Source organism: Acromyrmex echinatior, chromosome 12 (genome assembly GCF_024713525.1).
Source record: "Acromyrmex echinatior isolate Ae372 chromosome 12, ASM2471352v2, whole genome shotgun sequence".
Classification (NCBI taxonomy): domain Eukaryota; kingdom Metazoa; phylum Arthropoda; class Insecta; order Hymenoptera; family Formicidae; genus Acromyrmex; species Acromyrmex echinatior.
The window spans coordinates 4,502,043-4,523,873 of NC_141863.1; the positions used below are offsets into that span (position 1 = coordinate 4,502,043).

General features: G+C 35.5%; 2 protein-coding genes and 2 non-coding genes across 7 annotated transcripts in view; 2 read left to right on the forward strand and 2 right to left on the reverse strand.

The window, feature by feature from the left end:
- The window catches only part of S6KL (ribosomal protein S6 kinase like), a 62,442-nt gene that overhangs the window by 198 nt on the left and 40,413 nt on the right, over nucleotides 1–21,831 (forward strand). The window contains exons 2-9 of one of the 4 annotated variants that reach the window (XM_087412172.1): nucleotides 64–339; nucleotides 602–702; nucleotides 804–1,077; nucleotides 1,157–1,241; nucleotides 1,317–1,424; nucleotides 1,540–1,698; nucleotides 1,992–2,080; nucleotides 12,889–13,062. In XM_087412172.1, the coding sequence (XP_087268298.1) occupies nucleotides 283–339; nucleotides 602–702; nucleotides 804–1,077; nucleotides 1,157–1,241; nucleotides 1,317–1,424; nucleotides 1,540–1,698; nucleotides 1,992–2,080; nucleotides 12,889–13,062 (1,047 nt within the window). In that variant the 5' untranslated portion in view covers nucleotides 64–282. Of the gene's footprint in view, nucleotides 1–63; nucleotides 340–601; nucleotides 703–803; nucleotides 1,078–1,156; nucleotides 1,242–1,316; nucleotides 1,425–1,539; nucleotides 1,699–1,991; nucleotides 2,081–12,888; nucleotides 13,063–21,831 lie in introns of those variants that run through there. The other 3 variants (XM_087412173.1, XM_011062151.2, XM_087412174.1) reach the window with 3 other exon arrangements.
- Nucleotides 2,200–2,271, forward strand: TRNAW-CCA (transfer RNA tryptophan (anticodon CCA)). The gene has a single exon. It is a non-coding gene; the product is annotated as a tRNA-Trp (tRNA).
- TRNAN-GUU (transfer RNA asparagine (anticodon GUU)) lies at nucleotides 2,527–2,600 on the reverse strand. Its single transcript has one exon. It is a non-coding gene; the product is annotated as a tRNA-Asn (tRNA).
- On the reverse strand, nucleotides 4,825–14,945 carry bnb (bangles and beads). The gene is made up of 3 exons (XM_011062150.2): nucleotides 14,615–14,945; nucleotides 8,311–8,864; nucleotides 4,825–8,192 (listed from the first exon to the last, which is right to left on the reverse strand). Exons 2-3 carry the CDS (start codon nucleotides 8,854–8,856, stop codon nucleotides 7,221–7,223), a joined length of 1,518 nt encoding a protein of 505 aa, XP_011060452.2. The 5' UTR covers nucleotides 8,857–8,864; nucleotides 14,615–14,945; the 3' UTR covers nucleotides 4,825–7,220.

Sequence of the window (21,831 nt, forward strand, 5' to 3'; positions counted from 1 at the left end):
ATTTAATAATTCTGTGCACAGCGTCGCTCAATTTGTCATAATAATTAATAATTTCATTTACAGTCATCAAGCCGTGTGAGAACACGATTTATACGCGTCGTACCGCGCCGTGCATGCTTTATAAGTCAACGATATGAATACGTGCAAACGAATTGGCGGCACGCCACTAGTATTTTAACTTAGGATAATTCGACAGCAGAATGACGTATCGAAAAACGCGGCTTTTGAATAATTGTTCGGTTTGAGAGGATCGACGATCGATCGGAGCAAGCTGTCACTTGAATGGGCAACTCCAACGCCAAAAGGAACTCTCATAATCAGCAGAGGTATGATAGTCAGGTGAGTATTGTTTAAACTCAGATCCTAACCTATAATAAAGAAATTTGTCCTCCCATTTGATGTTTGATCAACAATAACATTACATTAGTAATAATTTTCCATTTAACAAAATTAATATAATATGTTTTACATAACAATTACATTAAAAAATTGTGATATTAATGTAATGTTATTGTTAGTTGAGTTTGCTAAAAAAATTTTTATATCCTGATATTGTTGTATGTTTGCATTTTGCATTAAAGGCAATGTTATTGATTTACAGTACAGTCTTAGTGATTTGCTTGGTGGAAGCTGTGTCAACAATGCAACAGCGCAGGCTTCTAACGAGGAAGGGAGATCATTGTCCCGTGCTTCTCACAGAAGGTAACATGAGTTAGCATTGTAATTAGTCTTTGGTAACAGATTTCTATACATATTAAATATCATAACTACAAGAACTAAATTTATACTCGTTCACTCTTCAGTTGGACCAAAGGATATTGCACTACACAAGATATTCATGGATCTTCCAAAACAGTATGGCCCATTTCACGTTCTCAGTCAATGTTTCTGCCAGAATTTCCAGTCAAGGAGATACCTCTGAAAACAGGATATGTCTTCTTAGATGTAATAGCTAAGGGTGCTTATGGCAAAGTATATAAGGTGAAAAAGCAAGAAACTAGTCAGGCCTTTGCACTAAAGGTGATTAGTAAAGCCATGATTGTGGCAGAAAATTGTGTCAGACAAGCTAAGGAGGAGGTACGTTCATATCTAAGATGATACAGCTTTGATAAATATATAGATATAATATATAACAGATTTTATGTTTCATATTTAGGCAGCAATACTGAGAATGGTTGGGCATCATCCTTTCATAGTGAATTCCGTCCACAGATGGCAAGGCAGGAAGACATTGTATATATGTATGTTTCTATTATTACAATATTTAAATTTTAATTTGATTCTATATAAACTGACAGATGTAAATAATATTGCAGTGATGCATTATATTTCTGGAGGAGAATTATTTTCACTAGTCAACGAGTATGGCTGTTTGCCTGAAAAAGTAGTTAGGATATATGTAGCTGAAATTGCCTTAGCTATAGGTAAGAATAATTTCAACAATCAATAATGTATGTACAAGAGTAAGAATAATTTCAATTATCAGTGACATACAGGATCTGAAATCATTTACTTTATACAAAAACGTTTGTTATATAGATTTTCTACACAATGCTGGTGTAGTACATAGAGATCTGAAAACAACCAATATTCTACTTGATGAAGATGGCCATGCTGTGATTATCGATTTTGGTCTGGCCAAATGGTTGCATCGCACAGAACGAACAAACACATTCTGCGGAACACCTCAGTATATGGGTAAGAAAATGTTATATAATAATATAAAATTATAAAGCGTACACATACACTTATATCGTTTATTTGCTACAACATTGACATGACTCAGAAAACAAAGTTTCCAGAAAATGAGTTAAACATTTTTATACATTAATTTGGAATATTGACCTTAAAATGCAAGCGTAATAGCTGATTGTAAAGGAATAAAAGTGTTCTTTCTTTTTTTCTTTATATTTTAATTTTTTTTTATATAAAATATAAAATGCGCTTTTATATTGTCATACTTAAGCGAATTTTTCATCATGATTTTTCAGCGCCTGAAATCCTAAAGAAGGAACATTATGGACAGGAAGTCGATTGGTGGTCTCTGGGTGTGTTAGCCTGCGTTTTACTTACAAATAAGGTATGTGATAGATTTTAAGTACATATTTTACTACAATTATCACTCAACGTTATATTGCGAGTCTATCATTTTAAGTGTACCGTTCCATATCATTGCATTAGAAGAAAGGAACATCACAAGACTCCGTGGCGCAACGGTAGCGCGTCTGACTCCAGATCAGAAGGTTGCGTGTTCAAATCACGTCGGGGTCAAGATAATTTTTTTTTTCGTTTTTTCATTATTTTCTTTAGCTAAACGGAATTAAGAAATATAACAAAAATTAATTAATTTATCGTTAATTATCTTTTTATATTATTCGTTTTGTAAATAGTTGACTATGCATTTTACCTCAATGTATATTGTAATATTATAACGTAAAACTTGTGCTTTTGTATATCTACAGTTAGGACGAACTGATATTTAATATGATATTAAAAACAATCGTACAATAATTGTAAAAAAAATATCGCCCCCGGGTGGGCTCGAACCACCAACCTTTCGGTTAACAGCCGAACGCGCTAGCCGATTGCGCCACGGAGGCATTTGACTATATGTCTCTTAAGAGTGCACTTACCACATATCATCTATTTCTCGCAAAATTATTTTTCCGAACATTAATTAGAAAATTAAATGAATTAAATTTTAACTCTTAAGAAAAAAAATGCGAAATACAAATCGCAAAAGATAATTTTGCATTTACATAGACATTTCGCTTTAATAAATTTTTTTTACAAAAGAAACAATTATTTGTTACTCTGCAATAATCTATTATTGAAAAATGAAAATTTTTGCATCTGATTTAATAGCAAAGGAAAGAAGGCGAATGCTTCAAAGATAGCATTAAATAGTATCAGGTGTGCTTATTTCAATTTAACCTTTAGAATGCGGGTGTTTTTTAAATTTTATAGTTTTTCTTTAGGTAAGATTTATTATATTTAATTATATTCTTTATCTCAAAACATAATACTGTTTCAAAGCTACTATAATGACTTTCCAACTGCTCTGATAATTCCTAAATTATTAAAAATAAAAATGGACAAATACAATATATTATAATATGAAAAATAGAACAGCGCTATATAGTAGGGCTCCTGTTCAGTTAAAGATTAATTGAACGGCTCCCTGATAAAATGTTGCAATTTTTTTAAAATCTTTCAAGAAATATAAAAAATATGTAGTCCATATTTGCACGATTAAACAACGTTTTTCTATTAAAATATCATAAAAATGATGTTTGCAGTTTTTTTCAGGGAGCCCTTCAATTCGAGGGCATTTAGTATTAAACGGCGAGAATGCAGGACGATATGATGAAATGTAGAAAACAATGATAATGGAACAATCTCCGCGCGACGAGTTGCAAAATTCTTTTCGTTTTTCTTTTTCTTTCTTTCACGCCTTGACATTTCGCTAGGTGCACTCACCTTATGCACTGCAACCTTGTTTATGCTTACCTACTCAGTGCACTCGCCGTGCGATCGAGATGCTCGCTCGCCCTTTGATAAATCGATGCACCAAGGGAAAATGTCGGCGATGCGACATTCGCGAGCAGTTACTCTTATCCGCGACTGGTACTCTTATGCAAGTGCATTCTCCTTGAGTAGTCAATTCGTTATGGAATTGCATTTGCGAGAATAGAAAGGTATCGGCTATGACGCCGTAAATCCATGGATCGCCTCTCTTAGTAGCAGTTTATTGCACCCTTGGTAGAATGATACTTACAATTAGTGGGATTTATTGCGTTTTCTACACATTATGACAATCTGAATGATTCTTCTGCTAAGTGCTAGATACTTTAATTATTTGTGATGAATTATAACTTATCTATGAAAATATAAAATACGGTACATACTACATACATATCTTCCCTTCTAATGACATTTTCATTTATGCTGTGTGTACATTGTGCATATAATTATCTTTATTTATTTATTTATCTGAAAGAAGGTTAGACGGTTCCATACTATCGATAAACATTTGCCTTAAAAATTAATAAGCTCTCCGTAATTGATAATTCTGTGCGTAAATGTAATCAATAATGAGACTCTGGACAATCTTTTAGCTCGGATACTTAAGTTGTCTGATGAATGATAATTATAATCTATCTCTGAAGATATAAAATACAACATATGTCTTCCGTTATAATAATAATAAGACTCTGGACGATTCTTGAACTCGAAGCCAGACATTTAAATTGTCTAGGATAAGTGATAATTATATATAATCCGTCTTTGAATATATTATAAAAAATACCATACGTATCTTCCTTTCTAAAGACATTTTTGTTTGCGATATGTATATAATTACGTATTTCTTTTTTTATTTGAAAGAAAGCCCGTTTTTTACGGATAGATCAAAATTTGTCTAAAAAGATTGATATCAACTTTCCGTAATTAATAATTCTATGCGTAAATGTAATTTAGAAAACAAGACTCTGGACAGTTCTTGAACTCGAAGTTAGATACTTAAATTGTTAGATACTTAAATTGTTGAAGATGAATGATAAATTTATCTCTGAAACTATGTATATATAATATATATATATATATATTTTTTTTTCTTTTTAATTGCGTTTTCATTTGCAGTGTATATATAATTATTTCTTTATTTATCTGAAAGAAAGTTTTTATATTATCAATCAAAATTTACCTAAGATTAATAAGTTTCTATAATTAATAATTTTATTCTTAAACGTATTTAATAATGATATCGAGTATGTTACTCAATACGCAAAATCCTATTATCTTAATGAAATTTTCGACGAAACATTTATGAAATGCAATGAAAGACACGTTTTATTTGATCTTATTGCGTAACGTAAACGATTTGTGGGTAAAATGGGCACGGTAAAGGGTTAAGGGTCGTAAATTAAGGGGTTATTATCATTTACTCAATTCGCTGCCGGTGCGCGCTCGTTGTGCCTTGTTATTTCGTGTTAGAGAAGTGCGAAGATGTTTATCGGCTGGCGGAAGCCCTCGATTATCGTATCTGACACGGCACGTATGTATGTACACTGTGTACGTACTCTGTGCACGCTGTCGAGAACGGCTAAGTGCTACTTCGTGAATCACTCGTTAACTTATTACAATCGCGGCGTTGATCCTTGTCGTTTTTGCGATGCTGAAGCGCGATGTGATTGACAAATCGCTGCTTATCACGATCTAATGTTATCACACGGACCTCTGCAAATCGCATGGTTTATCAGCGAGCGATTTACGCAGTGATGTGCCATTTGCATCCATTCCTCTTCCATTCTGTCATCTTTCTACAGATGTTATCATTCACAGATGTATCATTTGTTTTCTAGAATAGTTGTAGGTATTTGCATATCTTGCAAATACCTGCAACTGCTTCGTGCGATCGTAACGCTCGCCGAGTGAAATTGTACTTTACGCTGTAATTCGGAAGCGACTTATAATGACTGTAGTCTAGAACTTTGAAAAGATGAGTAATTGTAGAAGTTTAGGTATACTGTTATATTTCAGTGTACTTAAATCAGTATATCTAAGTCATATTGTTATGTAGAGATATACTGTTATATATATCAAAAGAGTAACAGTAATCCAATCTCTTTAGTTAAATAACATTTTTAACTTTCATGTGTGTTAAAATGTAAATCAGTTTCTTGATTAGTTTCTTAATTAATTTCAAAGTAAATATGTTAACATATGCACTTAGTGAATAATAAATCAAATTTGAATAAAATTATATACATTTTCTCAAGTTCGAAATTGTTTAGGTTCATTGTTTAAATTAAACGACATATTGAGAAGGAGCAGTGACGATCTATAGAAAAATGATTAAAAATAATTTAAATTAAATAATTTGATTTGAATTTAACAGTGTATTAATAATATTAAGATATTACGAATTATGGAGGAGAATTATGTATGATTGTGTACAATATCGATCTCGGAAGTCTATTTTCGTTTCAGTATAAATTTCCGCTTGAAAAATATCTCTGTTTATGTATAAACTCAGTAGAGTCTCATAATTATGATCCATAAAATTCTATACTTTTGCACTTCTATATTATTATTAAAATCTGAAACTTGGATTTGCTCGTGAACGAGCATGAACGATCCATAAATGGGCGGTTGATAGTAACACGAGGCCATCGGGGGATTCACAGTAATAATAATAATTATTATTAACGATGATGATAGCAATAATACAAATAATAATATTAATAATAATAGTGGTATTGGTTCTAAATCGTAATAATAATCAATAATAATAATGACACATGTATCTCTAAAAAGAAGACAGAGAGAGTCGAACTACTTACTATTATAGTTTATCGGGATGAGTTTATCGAATGTTGTAGTGGTGTGTCATTCTCGAATGGGACACAAGGGATGGGGGTTCCATAAAGGGAATGAAAGATATTGATCGGGGGGGGGGAGTCAGGGGAGCAGAGTTCGTCCCCGCGGACAGATCGCGATGTCCACCGGGACGAACGGGAATGCCAGCTCGGAGCCAGGCCGAGCTGACATTCTGTGATGGACTGCCGCGTGTTCTCCGTCTGCCGTCTCACGATGTTCACCGGGACGCTACCGGATTGCGGGCGTCGATCACCACGTATCGAAGATACGATCGATACACGGTGTCGCAACATTCGGTAACACGCGATCATCCTGCGCTCCCGGAAATGCGCTAGCGAGATCGTAGTGCGCCGTCGAAGATCGGATAACCCTACCCTATAGAAAGATTGATGGGGTCGATGGGATCGCTCTTTCGCACTCTTTCTTTTTCTCTCTCTCTTTCTCTCTCTCTCTCTCTCTCTCTCTCTCTCGCCCTCTCTCTTTATTTTTCTCTTTCTCCGACATTCACACTGTGCAGTATTTTCACATTTTCTGAATTTATCGCTGAGAGTGCTTCTTACTCTGGCATTCGCATTCTCGCTCTTTCACAACACACACCCACACTCACACACACACACATACACACATACACACACACATACATCTTTCTTTCTCACTTCTGCTCCAGTTTTCTCGCGACGAACTCGTGCCCACGTCCCGGTGGTTAGAGACGTCGATGCCTGAGCTCGTCCCGAGGAGCAGTTTACTTCCTTCTTCTTCTCCTCGAGATGATGCTGCTGCTGCTGTTGCTGCCGCGCTGCTGAGATTACTCATCAATCAAACCCTCCCCGTGCCGAGATTTACTGCTCGGGTTTCGGGAGCAATTCTCCCAGTTTCGGTTTGGCGTTCTTCTGCTCCTCGGAAGACTTTTCCTCCTCGCTGCTCTTGTCCTCCTTGCTGTCTTCGGAGGACTTCTCTTCGGAGGAATCATCGGAGCGTTCCTTCACCTCTTTAGCAATTTCCTGCTGTTGCTGTTGTGGTTGCTGTTGTTGGGCTAGCTGTTGCTGCTCCTCAGCGGCCGGAAGGTCCGACTTGGCCTGAGGCTGCTCCGGCGCTTCCGCCGCATCTCGTTTGATCTGGCTGGACTCTTGAGGCTGTGCGGGCTGTTGTTCCTTTGCCGCTTCCACTTGCTGCACAGGAGAATCGGCGCTCTTCGGTTCCTTCTCGGCCTCCTTCTCAGCAGCTACCTCAGCTACCTTCTCCTCACTTTTGGCCGGTTCCTCGACTTTGACAGCTGGCTGCTCGGCGGGTGCTGTCTCCAGCTGCTCGCTCTTTTCAATCTTCTCGCTCTTCTCAGCTGGTTTCGGCTCCTCTACTGGCGCAGCTGCTTGCGCTGCGTTTTGCTCGGCCTCGGCGACAGGCGCGGATTTCTCCTGCAGCTGAACAGGTTCCTGAGCGACAGGAGCTGAAGCTGCGGCGGGAGCTGCTGCAGCGGCGGCGGCGGGCGCAGCGGATTCCTCAGCATCGCGGGTCACACGATCGGACTTGTCATCAATCTTGGCGTGGGCGAGCGAGTGACCTTCAGATTCCTTCGGTAATTCGGCTTTCGATTCAACCTTTTTTTCCTCGGTGGCGGCGACCGCAGGAATTTCCTCTTCCTTTTTCGCAGCTGGCTGCACTGGCTCCTCCAGCTTCTTCTCCTCTTTCGGCTCTTCGTTAACAGCAATCTTCTTCTCGGCAGCACCATCAGCGCGCTTCTCGATGGCTACAGGCTTCTCGGCCGCAGGTTCGACCGCCTCTGCGCTTTTACCTTCGATAGCTACGTTTTCCTCCTGAAAAGCATATCAATGTAAGATTAGAAGATGAAGCTTAATTTAAGAATGGTATAAAAGAAAAATAAAGTGAAAAAGACCAAAGAAAATTATTTAATCGGGGGAACAAGAAACCTACTTTCGTTTCGGTTGGGATTTCAGCTGATTGTTCCTGCGGTGCGAGCTGCACAGACTCTTTCGTCTCGGATGCTGCTTCTTTCAGAGCCTCTGGCTCTTGTTTCTTCTCGGTGGCCAACACTTTCGGCTCTTCCTTCTCCTCGAGTTGTTCCTCGGAGAACTTGGGCTGCGCCTGAGCTTGCTCGGACACCGTTGCTGTCGGTTGCAACGGCTCGTCCTGCTTTGCCTCGGCCGGCTGGGCTTCGTCGCTAGCAGATTCGCTGCTCCTCACGGCAGGTTCGTTAACCGCAGCTGGTTGCTCAGCCGTTGCTTGTGCTGGTTGGCTAGCTGCAATCGGTTCCGCGGGTACGCTGCTCTGCACGGCCGCCTCCGCCGTCTTCAGAGATTTCACCGCGGTCTTTTCATCAATTGGCTGCGGAATGTGGCCCTCGTGATGATCGGCCACTGGCTGCGGAGGATGGCCCTCTTGATGATCGGCCACTGGCATGGCAGTCATCATTTTCAGCCCCAAAAGGCATACCATCGTTACCACAGTGAATTTTATCATTGTGATATCTGCAAAAGGATGTTCGATATTAGACTTTTTTGTTGCTAAAACATTACATCGTAGCATTGATAAAATCTTAATTTAATTCTGTTAATTTGAATTAAATTATTAAGAATTTGCAGAAAAAGTATTTAATTGATGGCCTCAAATATATCTGAATATAAATATCGCGGGATAAGTCTTTTGTGATTGCAGAAATCATCTTAAGGTTTTATTTTTTTAATTAATTTTATAACTAGTTGCGCGTATTTTCATGTTAATATTCATTATATTATCCGCAAATGATGAAAAACGATCATTATGACAATGATACCGTGAAATAAATATAATAGTAATAAAATTTATAAAAATTATTGTTGATTATAGGCGACTTACATATATAATATGTGTGTTACAATTAAGATTAAAAATTATGATGAGTGTTACAATTATTTTTTATCTTTCTATATCTAAAAAAATTCGTTTGGATCCACACAGAGAAAACATTGAGACGCTCAATCTTCTAGTTAGGCAAACGGACGTGAGGACAAGCTGTCAGCGTGACAGCTCGGTCTGAATGGCCGAGACGAATGTATGAATGGGCCCGGTTGTAGATCGCGAGACGAAAGGACAACAGCTATGATTGTTAATGAGAGGAGGAAAGCTGTAGAGGGCCTCGAGGGGAGGGACGATAACGTCGCGCTGGATGCGGGTGAACACTACTATCGGGACTGTCGCGAGAGAGAATCGGCAGGAAGGAGAGGGACGGGTGACATTGAACCGAATGCATCGAATAAGGCGAACATTATGGAACTAATGACAGGATGCGTGTCCCTCACGCTTGTTATGTGCTTGCGTTTACGGCTTCTCCGCACGTTCAATTTTTTCCTCCGTAAAATGCAGAAAAAAAATAAGAAAGAATAGTTGTAACGTCTTGCACGGACTTTTTGTACACGAGGTGAATAAGACGTTAAGGACACGGATTTATCACACCTCAAAGGAAGATTTTTTTTGATAAAATGTAGTTCGGAAATCGCGAATTTTTGAGTTACGCGCGCGAACATTTCAAATTAATAAGTCTTATTATTAACCTTTATAATTTTTAGCATATCTTACTTTAACGAATACTGTTATCTAAAATTTGTAGGGTGAATTATTATTCCGAAGAGTAAAATCTCACTCTTAAAGATTGAAAATTGAGCCACTATTGTTTAAGACATTTAAAAAAATGTAGAAAGTATAGCTTTTTGTAAAGTATACAATATATTGTTTCTATTGACAGATTTATGTCCGTTTCCAATATAAAATAATTTCAGTTTACCTTCCTCTGTATTTTTTTCTAATTTTTAAAGCTAGAAAAAAATAAGCAAGAATTGAACCGAAATTAAGTTAATTTATATTAATGAAAACGGACATTAGGTTGATAATATTCACTTTGTGTTTTCTACGAAGCGTATAGATAATAAATTTACATCGCAAACTCTACTTTGTATATTTACGTCGCAAAATACATCGCGCGATAGCGAAACATTAGACTGCGTTCGCGAGTAGGTGTACGTGAAATAGGAGACAAACGACGTGGTATTTACGCATCATCAAGTTGGTGCGGCTAGATCGGCATGCATTAAGCTCGAGTTAAGCGTAGTCACTCTGACAGAAGCAATCGCTTTTCCAATCTGTCTTTTTGCGTAGCTATCATCGATTAATCAATTCATCAATGAATTCGACGATCAAAATATTATTATATTGTAGAAGATCACACTTAATTTTTAATTTTGTATCCAATTATGAGTCCTAGTGCTAATTAAAAATCGTGAAATAATGCGGAAAAAATGGTTTTGCTGAAGCATCTAAAAATTTAGCTAGATACAAATCTGAAAATATTATATAATTTTGTTTAGATCATCAAGGTAATTATGTATATAAGAATGTTTAAACTGGTTGAAGAATGTTGAATCTTTTTGCAGCATTGCCATCAATGTTTAAGCGTTCTATATAATTATTTTGATGGTTCATCAAAATTATTTTCGGTTTAGTATCTATATCTAGCTAAATTTTTAGATACTTCAGCAAAATCGTTCTTTCTGTGTATTCCTAGAACAACTTTTTGATGATATGCGAATTAAAAATTCATAAGTCACATAGAAGTATAATAATTCTGCATTAATTAACTAGAACTGGAAAAGTTGCGAGGCATATATTATTCTCGAGTCGCGCAAGGTATAGCGATTTCAAATTGCTCGAGAGCGGGGGCTGCGCTCGTCGTATGGTGGAAACCGTCCGGTTGTGGCAAACCGGAATACACTGAGAGTTGAGAGGGATGGTGAGAAGTGGCGACAAAGGCGGGAACAACGAGGCGTAGTTGCGGCGAACAGCGAACGGGGCGGGAGGTGGCAAAAGGATCCAGTTTTGACGATAAGATCGAGAGGGGGGGGTTTTCATGTTTGGCAATGCAATTGCGGCCAGTGCAGTTATTGCGTTCTTGCTGAAGCCGACCGTCTTTTCACTGTAATATCATATCGACGGTATCGCCGAAATCGCTTTGGCGTCGCGACAGAAAGCGACAGAAATCGAAACTGCCCTCTCGCTTTTGCTCAAGAATCGCAATGCGCTTTCGCGTGAAAGTGGGAACTGTCCATATTGCAAACTGGGACTTCTTTTTATCTACAATTGCATAAACTGATTTTGATCTCCATGGTAATTATACTAATTACCGTAACTGTAGTTGCTCGCTTGTTTCGATAGATAAAATAGATAGGTTTGTTCATTTTATATTTACTTCTGTCAATGTGAATTAACTTTAATCTCAATTTTTTTCTTACTTACTCTTTACTTTTCATCTTTTTCTAATTCTTAAAATTAGAAAAACATAAAAGATAAGTTAAAATCAATCTACATTAATAAAAATGAGCATTAGTTAAAATTCTTGCTGACAGTTTATTTTTTTCTTTTTTTCTCTCCACATGGAGAGAAAAAGAGGAAAGACAAATTCTACAAAAAGCTAAAAAAATATAAGTCTAGATTGTAATTTATGAAATTCTCGACGCAGCTGAAGTATAAGATCCTGCACACAATAGAGGAATATTAGGAATAGAAATAAATATTAAGATTTCAACCAGAAACCGTGTATTTAAATAATTTCTGATAGGTTTCTCTGATTTGAAGAAGTCTTAATACTTATTCCCGTTTCTAATTCCTTCTTTCATTAGCGCAGTTCTTAAGTCTCCAAATATTTGCGTGGAATTAACTAAGCTCACTGCGGATGTAATTACACCGGATGTACAACGGCGGCACGTAGTCGCAATAAACTTAATTGTGAGCCAATTCAAGTGCCATTGCCGTTGACTTATTGTTCGCGCATCACACAGACGTGTCTGTTAATTATTTCCTACACTGCGGGTTACACGAGGACGAACGACAGACGCGTGTTTATCATGTCTATCGATGTAATCTTCTCATAGACATAATATAGATAGTCGGAGGCATTGCCTCCTTTCTATTCTATGCCTGTATTGCCTACATTATTTCTTTTCTTTATTCTCCTTCTCTCTATTCTTTCTATTCTATGAATCTTCCACTCTCCATGCAATCTTCGAAGGGAGGAAATGGAGAAGAGAAAGAAAAAGTATAAGGAAATCACGATGAGGATGACGCGCGTTGATCGCACCGCGAATACAGATAAGTGCTCGGCGGCCAGGTCGATAGACGCAGGAAATGCCTGTGAAAGATGATGGACGCCGATTACCTCATCAAGATCATCAGAGGTGTAGTAATGGTACTTACAAAGAAGTGTCGCGCACTCCAACGTCAATGATTGTAGCCTTCTACTCTTCTCTCTCTCTTTCTCTCTCTCTCTCTCTCTCTCTCTCTCTCTCTCTCTCTCTTTCTCTCTTTCTCTCTTTCTCTTAGCTTTTCAGCTCTCGCAGCCTTTTCTGATTGCGACGTGTTGAAAGAGCGGCGTCCGCTCGTCTAATTTGAAGCCGCGAAACTCCCGTTTAGTTGTAAGATCCTTACTCATATAAGCGCAAAAGTCACGAATTTTGTTCTTCTTAGATTCAAGCTCACGTGAATCTGCTTCGTCGTGATGTGAGGAAGATTTTCGAGGGGATTCGCGGGGTTGATTCTAAACAGAGATTCAATGCACGTTTGACGTTCCATCGATTGCGAGATTTGCCAGGGAAGATGGTTGCCGGTTGGCGACCTCGAGTCAACGTCGTCGCGGCGCAGGTAATTCGCAGATTGACAGATTAAGCCGGCTAATTACGAGGCGGGAAAGAGCGTGCAGGGGAACGTGAAATTACGCAAACGTGCTCCTTGAGAAATCTACAAATTATGCGTATAACGACGACGGAGCGTGGCACGCGAGCGACGTGCGTTTCCTCGCTTTGACCTCTTAATTTTTCTTTATTAACCTTTTAGCCTCGACGCACATTCAGAGAATTGGAATACTTGTAATAAAATGTCGAATTTTTGATAAAAATTAAATTTAGTCGTTACTGTGCAATTGCAATGCCTTTCTATCTTGTTTGCCGGTAATTTGAAATATAAAGATATTCTACGTGCAATGTGTATGAATGTCGCAAGAGAGAATTGATATAAACTAGGTAAGATATTTCATGTTATACGTTAGATATGTTTGAATGTATTGGAAATTAGTAGGTACCGTAAGAAACATAATATAAATTTTGATGACTAATGATATGGATTTAATTCTGCTATTCTGTTCAGGTTTATTTGATCCAATATGTAATTATTTTCTTGAGTTTTATTTAAAAACTTTTTTTTTCTAGTATTTGATGACTTTGTTCGTTAATGTAAGATTTTTTTTCTGTGAAAACTTTTTATTTTTTAGAATTTTTTAATCAACTGGAGCTAAACGACGTGATCGTAAGTGTAATAAATTTGAACAGATCAGTATTGATACCGATAATGTTAAATTTATGATGTAAGATTTTTTTTTTACATCAAATGATTAAATTCATGTCAAATCTATGTCAAAATCACATCCACGGTTTTTAGTGTATAGTTCAAGACGGTTTAATTTTGGAATGGATTGCAATACATTTTTATAGGGAAGAGAAGGGCATTTGTCGAAGCATCATTCGCTATTTCGAAAATCCGCATTCGCCGCGCCCCGACTAATTGAACGAACGGATACAAGCACGGACGGCGAACAATAGCATTATCGCGCGCGCTCCACTTTCAAAACTATCCCTGTCGTCGCGGCGAAGCCACGACTCCGGCACCGAGTCCTACGCGTGTTGCGAAAGAAATACTTATAGCTGCGAGAAAAATCTCCCGTGCACAAACATGAGGCTAATAATCATGCCAAGTCCAACCAACCGCGTCTGTCGACCGCACATGTCACTGCGACTTGAGATTTTATCGAACGGTCTCGATTATCGGTGCTCACCGGTCTAATCTATAACTCGTTTTGGAGCTAAACCGTGCAGAGGGACGACTTCATGTAGGATTTAAAAAATAATAAATCGATGACGTGTCAGGAGTGAAAAAGAGTTTCACTTAACGTTTACGTGATCGATTATATCGGAGGAGGTTACTTGCGAATTCGCGCGATGTTAGTATCCAAAGATCGTTCGATGAAGGAACCCGTGCTTTGATCGATCGATTAAAATATCGAGTCATGTAATCCGTGATGATCAACAGGTTCATTGGGGTTCCTGATCGAAAGATCGTCTCTTCGTCGCGGAGACGCGCGAGTTTCTTCGATCGAAGTGTAGTAGAATTCTGCGAAAGAGAAATGGAACTGTGTACTCACGTATTTTTCTCTCCGTGGAACGTGGAAGAACTCTTGCCAGTCGAGTCGGCGTTAGGCACAGCAGAGCGATCTCTTCTCGGCTTGTCTTGCTCCTTGTCTCGCGGATCGGCTCTCACCGGTTCGCGCGAACTTCGCGATCGATCGGAGAACGAAAGAAAGAAGAACGCGGGGGAGGTTCTTGTCCCTGTCTCTCCTTCTCTTGTCTTCCCTCTCTTTTTTTTTCTCACGCGCGTGCGATTACGCTCGTTTGCAAAGGACCGTTGGCGATCGGGATGAAGGTTGGGTCGTGTGTCGAGATGGAATCGCCGGGGCCCCGCTTATATACCCATTTACCCACCCATGCTGACGGCCAGGATCGTGCAAGGGGGCCCCGATCCTCCTCGCCGATCGAGCTACCGGGAGGGGCCCCTCTTTTAGTCTTCTCTTCGCCCTTCTTGGACTCTACCTACCTTATCTCCCTCCTTGTCCTGCACCTTCTCTCTTTTTCTTCCTCCTACACCGCTTCTCGCATTTCTGCTTCTCTCTTTCTCTCTCTTTCCCTCTCGCTCTCACTCGCTTCTGCCTGTTCTTGACTTGCTCGCCGATTTCTTCGCTCCTTTCTGTTCCGGACCACGACTATGCCCGGCACTTCATGCCCGGTTCATCGAGATGATCTTCGCCAATGGATTCATAACGTGGTTCGTGTTGTGCTGACCCAATAGGATCACGCCTTGAGCGAGCTTAACCCTGTCAACGTTGTACTGTACGTTCAGCTAGAAGCGGGAATTTCGTAATAGATGGCCGACTAAGACTTCCTATTATTACTTCGCAGTCATTTGTACGGTATACCAATTTATATAGTTAATCAATTTATATAGTTAATTAATTCGCGTGATGTGCTTGATTAACTAAAACGATTATCTTAAACGTAGTTAAATGTTAAATTATTTATTATATCGAATGGTGAAAATAATAGTATAAAAAAATTAAAAATACATGACATTACATTGAATTTAATGTATTTATGACGTATGTATAAAAAATATATTTGTGTACATGTACATAAAATTTAATGTATTTTTCATAAAAATTTATGAAATTCAATGTACTTTCCATAAAATTTTATTAAAAGTATATCAAATCTCACAAATTTAATGTACACGTTCATTACATTTAAGTAACTACTGTAACTTAATTTTTAGTTAAATCATTCATTACTTTTATAATTTCGTTTATAACCACGAGCTTTACATGCAAAGGAAGCTCATGGTTACATTTCTAACAGTGTAGTTATAGAATTCTTAACAATAATTAGAACAGCAATTATCATATCTTATATCATTATTGACGAGGACCTTGAAATTTGCTGACACAGGGTTTTCTTTTCAATTTCTTATGAATAACAATTTAAAAATATTCAATTTTCTATATATATACAATTGTCCTTACTTATTGCTATTGATTGCTGTGGACGCACCTGTACATCTGGCATGACGTGTTGCGTTTGTGTTTTAAAAGCATTCATTTGGAATCATTCAATATCGGAGCGGAAGTAATGTCAAAGCTACATAGGCTGTATGGAGCAACCTTGAATGCATTTAAAAGGTTTAGTCAACATTTATCTTTCAATTCGATTAAAGAAGATTTAAAAAACCGCAAATAAAAGATTTTTATAATAGATTTTTAATCGAAAAAATTATCAAGAAGAATTGCACAGCTAAACATCTTTTGTAAACATGATATACTCTTCTTAAAAATGCTACTACTTTTCCGTCAGTGTATTAGGTTTCATTTTTCGATAAAAGGAGAATTTTATTAAATAATCCAATCTGTTGCGTTTAATAGTTTTTCCGACTATTAAATGTAGAGTTATCGGCGATATAGGTTTTTATGCCTCTTCTTCTTAATTTGATTCGATAGATCTTTTTCGAGCAAAATGCCGATTTTAACGTACGTATTTTTCTCTCATTTGCAGCGAAGCTCTCTCAATGAAAGTAAATGAATCTCGCACGTGCTCGACATAGTTAAATAACTGAAAGCGCACGATCAATGTCATTTTATTTTTAATTCTTAAAAAGGGAAAAAAATCTTTTAATTTCATACCGGAATTATTGAAACATAAGAATTACAAATTTTAAACAAAATATTTCTCGATATATAATTAATACACAAACTAAATCTTTTTAGGAATATATAGAAAGAAAAAGAAGGAAATAAAAATTTTTTGCGTTTAGAATTTTTTTATTTAAAAATTAATTTGTTTGATCAAATATTATCGACTAAAGAAATAAATAAACATGACTTTTTCTCATTTATAAGTGCAAATTTTTATTGATTTGCATCGTGGATTTATTATGATTTGTGTCATGCCGGAAGGCTCGTGCATCATTTTACGCGTTGCGAATATGTTGCGAACTCGATAAACCATGCGCTACCAGGTAAATTGTTTTATCTTTGTCGCTGTGATTCATCGAGGAACGCTCGATGAGTCGTGTATACGCGTGTGACACACGTGCCAGTGCGTATGTATGTATGTGCACTATTATATAAACTGTTGTTTTACATGTAGTTCCTTCTCGTATGCTTTCGACGCAACAGTTCCTCATTGAAAATTAATTTGTTGAAATGTGTTTTGTCAAAATATCGATTCAATCGATAATTCACGAATTAGACTCGAATTATTCGAACTCAGTTTCTGATCAGAGATTATCACTATCTATACTAAATTATTTACATTCTAAAAATTGAGTAAATTTCGTGATAACAAATAACTGTTTATATTTATATAAATTAAATTTAAAAAAATAGATCTTACGGAATCAAAATAAAAATTGTCAAAATAAAAATTCTGCACGAAATATTGGTTTTCTTGAAATATGTACAAATTTAGCTAGATATAGATCTAATAATTTTAAATAATTTTGTTTGGGCCATTAAAATAATAATATAATAATTATATAAGAAATAATTATATAAAATATTAAATTTGAGTGTCTTTTACATGTGATGACAATACTATATATATATTAGGTGTTGGAATTAATTCGTAGCGTTTTTTAATGAAAGAATGTTATTTATTTCACATGAGTATTAAAAAATACATTAATGAAAGTACTTCCCATCACTTGTAAAACGTTACGAATTAATTCCAACACCTAATATATATATATATATATATATATATATATATATATATATATATATATATATATATATATAGTATTGTTATCACTTATAAAAGACGCTCAAACTTAGTATTTTATATAATTTTGAATTATATCGAAATAATTATGCACTTATATAGAATACTACTTGTGTAGAACATGACAATACGAGAGCATGTTGATGACAATACAAAAAGTTGTAACAATTTAGCAATCAATTTTACTGTCTCATATATATATATATATATGTATATATATATATATGACAGTCAAATTGATTGCTAAATTGTTACAACTTTTTGTATTGTCATCAACATGCTCTACACAAGTAGTATTCTATATAAGTGTTTTGCATAATTATTTTGATAGTTGAGAATACTTAATTGTTAATGACTATGCTCTAAAAAGTTTTAACATTTTAGCAATTAGTTTTAGCGTCCTATATAATTATTTTAATGGTCCAAACAAAATTATTTTCTGTCTAATCAGATCACAGATCTGTGTTTAGCTAAATTTTTAGATATCATCTCAAAACCGTTCTTTCTGGGTAGCTGCTATGAAACAATTATGTAAACTAAGCTACAATTGACCTTTTATTATACAAAGATTTTTTATTCGAAAGAAATTTATAAACCGAAAAAAATATATTAAATGTTTATAATTATTACCTATATTTGAAAATAATTATTATATAATTATATCGAATATTTATTCAATGTTTAATTTATCTTTTCATTTAAATCTTTTCAAGTCCTCGAAGATGGTTTATCAAGATTTTTTACGATCTATATAACTTCTATTTAGTATAATTATCATTTTTTACACTATTTTTTAAACAGCATTGTTTTCGGTCCATCTCACTCGATCTTGCTAAATTTACTCGAGGTTGTGGTTGGGATTTAAATGTGATTTATTTGATTGTCGTGGCCATTTAAATTTTCGCATATTTATGACTCTTACTTCTTGTCCGAAATTTACGATAAAATAATGCTGGTATTTCCTATTTATGGCTCGTGATAAATAGGACTTGCTTAATATTCGATTCTGATCACGATAATGTTGTCAGTAATTTTCCTCTATCTTTATCGAGTACCTAAACTAAAAGACCCGTTATTCATTCACTGATTTTTTTCATAGTCGATACGGTTTTTTTTTATGTTCGTGAATAATTAATATGTGATTTAAATCATAAATTAATTTTGAATGTGTATTATATCTTATCCACAATCGAGATCGATGACCTTACCTCATTTATTCACTTCTGTTGTATCATAAAACTTTGGCAAACTTCAAATTATTTCTAATGCTTTGTAGAAACAGGAACATATAAGGTGCAAAGAAAGGAATTTTGTGTTCTTTTGCACAAAAAGCATGAAGTATTTTGCTTCTCATTGATTAATGGCGCGACTTAAGTTCCTTGAGAATATAAATTATAAATATTTTTTTTATTTATAAAATTAATATTTTTAATTATCAATTTATTTCTTTAGAAAATAAACTATGTGTATCTATTTTCAGTCACTGTCAGCCAAAAGTATAATTTAGCTCGCAGATTAAAATTAGAATGTAAAATGCATTCTTTATTATTATTAGCGCTCTTCTTGATATATCGTTTTGTAGTACCGTGCTCTCTTCCTGGATTCTCACAGTTGTTAGACGTCGGTTGCTTTACAACTAGCTATTTGCAACCGTTATATACCGTTAGATTAATATGCATTTATTCAGTTTTTGTTTGCAAACAAAACAGATTCTTTATACGTTTATATGTAAGTACTTCTGTGTATAGCCACAATATGTTTAAAACAAAAAATTAACAAGATTAAGATTTAATCTTAATTTAAGATTTTAGCTTAATTTTTTTAGCTCCAAAACTTGTAATGAATTACTTTATATATTTACTGAGAAAAAAAATCAGTTCTATATATAAGTTTATAAGACTATTTTATACGGGATACTTTATATTTTATTAATATAAATTATTATAAAATATATGTTATAAAATTTTTTGCTCATTTTTTAAAAATATAATTTTATGACATAAAATGACACAAAAAGAAATGAGATACACTTCTTTGAATACTAATCTTGTTCGTTTACGAGATTGTAAAGAAGATTGATCATGACAGTAGATATGCTGCCGGGAGTCCCGGTATAATTTATTTCTGGTATAATTATTGCAATGCTGATGATTACAGTGTAATCGCAATTCTCTGAGAAAAAATACACACGTATATGTTTTTACATTGGTTTTTATGGCGTTCTAGGCGCCATTCCTTCGGCTTGTCTCTTTAACGGCGCTAATTGCGAATGACGTCCGGCTCCGCGTGTCACGTAGTGGCTGGTAAATTTTGTGTATTAATTCCGGAAAGTGTCTTTACGCAAGCATCTGAAGGACGACGACGACGACGGTAAAGATGATTCGCACCAGACACGAGGTTAAAAACGATATTCTATTTAAATTATTGAATTGGGACAAGGATATCAGGTATATACGAGGAAGACTAATATATAGTTATAGAATTCTATGAGATTATTGAAGATTCCCGCGAATGATTGAAGCCTTCGTTCATAATAAATTCCGCATAACTAATATTAATCTCGGGACTCTTGAATTAAAAAATTCAACAAATAGATATGTTCGACAAATGTGAGAATCAGACACAATCACTAGGGCGTACTTAAATCTATTATCAGTTACAATCAATTCCAAAACTTCAAAGATTTCGAGTCATTTTTCATTCAGCGATTATAACAATATAAAACCCTATCCTAACAATTTTAATTTATGAATTAGAAATATAAAAATATTAATACATTGTGTATAATAAAGGATCGATTACTTTGCTTGTTAAATATCGTACATTAATTTTTTTCAACACACACAACACATACAGAGAAAAAGGATATATACCACCAGTATAGTTATAGTTTTCGGCAACACATATAAAATAAAAACATTGAGAAGATACGCAGAAATGCAATTATAAATCTAATAGGGCAGTGTATAACGCTACTACATTTTTTTCATATTTAAAATAATAAAAATTTCTTGAATTTCTTTTAACAGAACGATAAAATTTTGCATGTTCCTTTCTTTTGCGACCTTCTCTATGCAATGTCATATTGCACGAAAACTGAAACTCGGAGTATGCGAAATTCCCGTTAAATTGATTCGTCACACCACTTTGTCCTTTCGTCTCATTCATCCCCGGTGAACAATGCCGATTAGTACAGACACGATTTTTCACAGTCCAGAACACACATCGAGGACAGCGCTGGTGCGCATAAAGTCGGAATTTTATTACCTTATATTATAGGAGAACAGCGGTCTGCGATATTCCATAGAAGCAAGGATTTCGTGAATAATTCTGCTTGCCGTCTGATTTTCATTACGCACAATGATTGTTTTATATTATCCCAATGTTTTTTCTTGACTGGAAAATTTACAAACGATATCTTTTTATCATTGTTTCGCGATCACAAAAAAACTTTCCTGAACTGAATCAATTAAGATATCGTTTGTAAATTTTCCAGTCAAGTGTGCGACGTTGATAATTAACTTGTTAAATAATCGTTTCGTCGGTGATGAATCATGAACTGCCAATAAGATTTTTTTAGCAATATCTTGGCGCGAAATACTCAAAGGACACCGTTATACTATCGATCTAGGCGATCTGTGTTACTGAGTTGTGAATTTATAATAACTATTATATTTTGATAGTCAAAAAATAAAAATTTTTTAGATCTGTGTATATAGCTAAATTTTTATTTCAGCAAAATTATTTTTTTTATAATAGACAAAAATATGAGAGTATGAACATAGGTCATAAGGCGCTAAAGATACAATTTTAAAGTAATTATAATTATAAGATTACATTATTTTTATCTATTGTTTATTGTTGAGCGTCTATTAGTTTTTATTTATTTTTTTTATCTACATATATTACAATACTTTGTTACGAGAATAATTCTTTTGCGTGGGAATAATTTGCGATAGATAACTAATTGGAAAATTCCATTTTACAATCACCGTTGATTGACATTCAACATGTACAGTTGGATAATTTAACTTAC

Coding starts and splice junctions, on each gene's coding strand:
- bnb (XM_011062150.2), bottom strand. CDS start 8,856: ATGATAAAATTCACTGTGGTAACGATGGTATGCCTTTTGGGGCTGAAA. Junction 8,193..8,310: donor AAATCCCAACCGAAACGAAA/GTAGGTTTCTTG, acceptor TATGCTTTTCAG/GAGGAAAACGTAGCTATCGA.